Source organism: Penaeus chinensis, chromosome 40 (assembly GCF_019202785.1).
Source record: "Penaeus chinensis breed Huanghai No. 1 chromosome 40, ASM1920278v2, whole genome shotgun sequence".
Lineage (NCBI taxonomy): Eukaryota > Metazoa > Arthropoda > Malacostraca > Decapoda > Penaeidae > Penaeus > Penaeus chinensis.
Window position 1 is genome coordinate 1,974,011 of NC_061858.1, and position 5,000 is coordinate 1,979,010.

Consider the following 5,000-nt stretch of genomic DNA (forward strand, 5'->3'; position numbering starts at 1 on the left):
ATTATCATTATTATTGTTGTTGCTATTATTTTTTATCATTATCATATCATCACAATCATTATCATTATAATAATAACAACAACAACAATAATAATAATAATAATAATAATAATAATAATAATAAGAAGAAGAAGAAGAAGAAGAAGAAGAAGAAGAAGAAAAAGAAGAATAACAGTAATAACTTATGTATCCTTTTTATCATATGTGTCAGATTACATCACTAATACATTGTTTACAATTTATTTCTTGCACCAAAGTGAGGGAGTCAGACATTGAAGGAATGAGCTTTTTTAAAAGGCCAACAGTGTATGTATATTAAGGTGATTTGAATCCCTGGCATTCTTTATCGCTGGATGAAATGTAATGGAACTGATAGCATTGAGTAATATAATGATTTTAATGAAGTAAGCCTGTTTTGTTTTGTTTTTCGTTATTTATTTTTTATTCACTGTGTAACTATTGTTTTTGTTTGTTTTTTTCTTTCAGTCTACATTTAACTTTTATCTTTAAGGTGATGATGACTAGAGCCGAAAAACAATTTTAATCTTATTTGTTTTTTATTTCTATTATCTTCATTATCCTTATTATTATCAATTTGTTGCTGTTGCAAATACTATCCCAAAATAAGATCTCTGGATCTATCTTGCCAAGTATCACAATCTATTAGCTCACACATTTTTTTTGCAAAACATCGTCGATGACAGACAATGCATATGTATTTATAAAAAACAAAAACAAATTGATAACTGAAGTCTGCAGAGTAATTAGTGCTCTTAGTATTGTTCTTTATCTGGTTTTCAATACTGTGTGAATTGATATGCACTTTTCTGGCTATATAAATGTCTAAAATATAGATACATACATTAAGTAATATCCTCACAACACTAACATTGTATTCATAACATTTGACTTTGTTGTTATTTTCTAAAATATTTCTTTAGTTACTCTTCATTTTTCTTATTTCACATGTTTTTTGTAGACGTCATACCCTTGAATTCAAGGTTTGGCTTTTACAACAGGTAAGGTCATTCCCAAAGTGTTACCTGATCGTGTAAGATGCCTTGATTAAGTAGCAATAACCCGTAATGCCTATCACCTTTAGTCTGGCCACATTCCCCGCTGATACTTTTAAACTATTTAGTTATGAGATTCACAAAGAGTTGCCACTTGTTGTAGAGAAATTATAATGATAATAATAAGGACAATTATGATTATAATAATAATCATTATTATTATTGTTATTGTTATCATTATTATAATAATGATTATTACGATTATCATGATCATTCATTATTATTAACTCTATTACTAGCCTATTATCATATTATTATAACCGATTCCCTACATTTATTTAAGCCATATAATTCAGCAAAATGATAGTATAACTTTCCAAGGGAATGTAAAATCAGGCAAAGGTCTTAAATTTTTCTTCCTCTCTTCCCTTCCCTTTCGTCTCTCCATTCCTTTCTCCCTTCCTTCCCAATTGTGGAGAATGAATGCTGTACTGTTTATGTCAGGCATTGTGAAATGATAGTGTCTGACGTGTGTGTGTGTGTGTCTGTCTGTATGTGCGCGTGTGTGTTGGCCAAATCTAAATAACTGGCAGCTTTGTCTTGGGTGGACAATTTTCAAAACATGTTTGTGGGGGCACGTTTTACAAAAGTGTGTGTTCATAATGAATGTGACACCATGTGCAGTTCCTATGTATGTATAAGGATACTCACATAACCTGGTCACAAAACGCAGCACGCATATTCTATAAAATAATCTTATCGAAGCTAAATTGCCTTATCACCGATATTAGGCGTTATCAATGTCACATAGCCCCATAGATTATGAATAAACCCTATATTAAGCTGAATCCGGAGGGTTTCTGAAGACTCGGAGACATATTGAGAAGTCGAATCGATTTTTGTTTCATATACTTAGTTCTTATTCTTGTTTAGCTCTTTTCTTTATTCTTTTCATGTTTTATCTCTTCTCTTCTTTATTTTTCTCCTTTTTCTTGTTTTTTTCTTTTCTTAAATTTCATTTTTTTACATTCTAATAAGGAGTATTTTAATGTTGTGACGTTTACTTACATAAGTGTGATAGGCGTATGTGTTCCTAATAACAATAACAAAATGTTTTGTTTTTTTTTTTTTATTATGAGGGGGACTGAAAAAACACTTTATAATCTTTCCATAGTTATATCAGATATATAAAGAAATGGATACTCTTTATTCATGAAACACCGTAGAAATTACAAAACATCCTGATATGAGCATCTTAGTAGTTTTTGAAGACATATACCACCAAATACTCTCATTCCAAGCAACATATTTCCTTCTCGATAAAAAAAAAATCTCCCCCAAGAAGGTTTCTCGTAAGAATTATGCCCCGCACAATATAAAATAAGCACATGAAAAATGTAATAAAAAAAAAAAAAAAAAAAACATATTTCGCCAAACTTGACAACGAAAAAGCAAAGTTTCCAGTGAAGCCGATACTAGTCGTACGAACTCGTGATATTGACAAGGTGAACTCTACTTGATTCCTCGCCCTGGGACTTAGTTCTGCTGTCTGTTTATTCTGAATATCTCTTGTTTCGTGTCTCTTTAATGTGTTCTTTTGTGCGTGATAGGCTTCTTATACGCTGCTTAAAATACTACTTATAAAATATTAAAATGCTACTAATACTGTGATCAGTATTTGCATATAAATAATTTGCTTTCTTTATCTTAACGTGACTTTGATTCTTTTATGTTGAATATTTTCTGTATTTCAACACTTTTTTTCATGCTTTCATGTGCGCACTTCTCTCTCTCTCTCTCTCTCTCTCTCTCTCTCTCTCTCTCTCTCTCTCTCTCTCTCTCTCTCTCTCTCTCTCTCTCTCTCTTTCTCTCTCCTGTTTTGTATTTACTCATCTTAATTTTCTATTTTATTTCTTCTATGCATTTTTTATTTCTCTTTTTTATCTATATATCCTTTTATCTTTCTCGACTACTTATTTATGCATTTTTTTTTCGCTTTTTTTTTTCTTTTTTATCTCTACATTTTATTTCTCTCGTGTATTTCCTCCATGCATCTTACTTTTCTTGTCTATTTTATCTACGCCTCTTATCTATTTTCCTCTTCTATCTTACCCATGCACCTGAATGGGAACCTTAATGGGACCCCCCCCCCCCATGGGACTCCACCCCCCCCCCCCATCTCCCATTATATCAATCACAGTCTCCAGTCGGCTTGGTAACTCTGCTGTTGTTTTAACTTCCAATTGTTAATCAAACTTGTGGTAATTAACCTTGTTACTGTTGAACTTGGGATTATCAACCCAGTACCGGTTAATATTTGGACGATTTACTTGATTGAAAAGCCTTTAAGTGGTTCATTAAGATTTGTTTATCTTGACTTTTCGTTTATTTATCCTTGGTGTTTTTAATTGGCGATTGGGAAGCGCCCAGTTGTTAACTTTGTTAATTTTTGTTTGTTAAATCTCGTGACCTTTTGTTTTCGTTCTTGTTAATGTCGTGGCTGTTGTCCGTGATTGATAACCATGTTGATTGAATCTTGCGAATGTTAACTTTGTATTTTGTAAAGCTTTCGATTATCAGCTTGTGATTAATTACACTGAGTTTTTTTTTTTTTTTTTTTTTTTTTTTTTTTAATAATGTTCATCAACCCTGCATCCCTAAGGATTAAAATTATTTTCCTTAAATGTTAACCGTGTGACTGTTAACTGTATAGTTTTCAATCTTGTTATTATTAACTATATGGTTGTTAATCTTTTTGTTAACCTTGTATTTACAACCACATTTTTAATCTTACAGTTTATTAATCTTGAGACTGTTCAGATTGTAATGACAAGTTGTATTTGTTAACGGTATGGTTTCGGGCCATACGACTTTTATCTTTGTAATGCTAACCATGTGACTGACAATTTCAGTGTTAACTATACGAGGTCATTCTTAGCTGGACTGTTTGCCATGATCTTTATTGAGGGAAATGTTAGAGTGAAGTATCTTTCCTTGTTCTTATTGGCTTAAGTTTTGTACATGATAATGATTATCATTGCGAATATTATAATCATTGTTATAATGTAAAAATATTAAGAGTCATAATGATGATCAATAATAATGATAATAATAACAATAAAATGATAATAAACATAATAACAGCAATAATGATACCAATGATAATAACAATGATATAAAAAACAATAATAATAATAATGATACCAATAATAAAAACAATGATACAAAGAACAAAGAGAATACTATTAACATAAATAAATCAACATCGAAAATAACTGCAGACATAACGATAACAAAAACACAACAATACTGAATGTAACTGTAAACATAACAACGATAACAAAATCAAAGCAAAAAAAAAAAAAAAGAAAAAGGAAAAAACAAGGCTATTGTTTTTTCCTATATCTCCGTTTTCGTGATCAACCCCCGATTGACACCTAAACGCAGCCACAGTGTCTGACATGCAAAAGCACCTTCCTCTCACGCCAGAATCAGACGATGACTCCGTACTCGACCATATCGTCGAAGACACTGAGCAGACGCGGCCTTAGAAGAGGATTACTATCGAGCTGCTTGAGCATCCTCTCCCGCTGTTCCTTCATGAACAGCTCCACATCGTCGGTTTTCACGTTATCCAGGTCCATGACTTCAGATGCCTCGCTCACCACAATGGGCACGACCATGATGGCCATCAGGAGGCCGAAGAGGTGCTTGGCCCGGTACTCTTGCTTCATCTCTTCGGCTGTGTACGGCGGGTGCTCCTTGCCCTGGCGCAGGACCTGGCTGAAGGAGCTGTAGTAGGCGTCGAGGATGTGGTCTAGGTTTTCTTTGCGGTCGTTCCCATTCAGACTCGTGTACATGAGGTAGTTGAGGTCGGTTGCTGGAGAGGACTTGCGGCAGATCTGGAGGTCCACCAGCCTCACGTCGGTCGGAACGCCCTCGTCGTCGTACCTGTACGAGTTGGAAAAATATCAAACTGGTCATGGT

At 33.4% G+C, this 5,000-nt stretch overlaps 1 protein-coding gene across 1 annotated transcript in view; it reads right to left on the reverse strand.

The window, feature by feature from the left end:
• Positions 1–4,278: 4,278 nt before the first annotated feature.
• Positions 4,279–5,000, reverse strand: part of LOC125047207 — a 16,134-nt gene continuing 15,412 nt past the window's right edge. Inside the window, exon 3 of the mRNA XM_047645360.1 lies at positions 4,279–4,964. Coding sequence (XP_047501316.1) covers positions 4,505–4,964 — 460 coding nt within the window. The 3' untranslated portion in view covers positions 4,279–4,504. The remainder of the gene's footprint in view (positions 4,965–5,000) is intronic.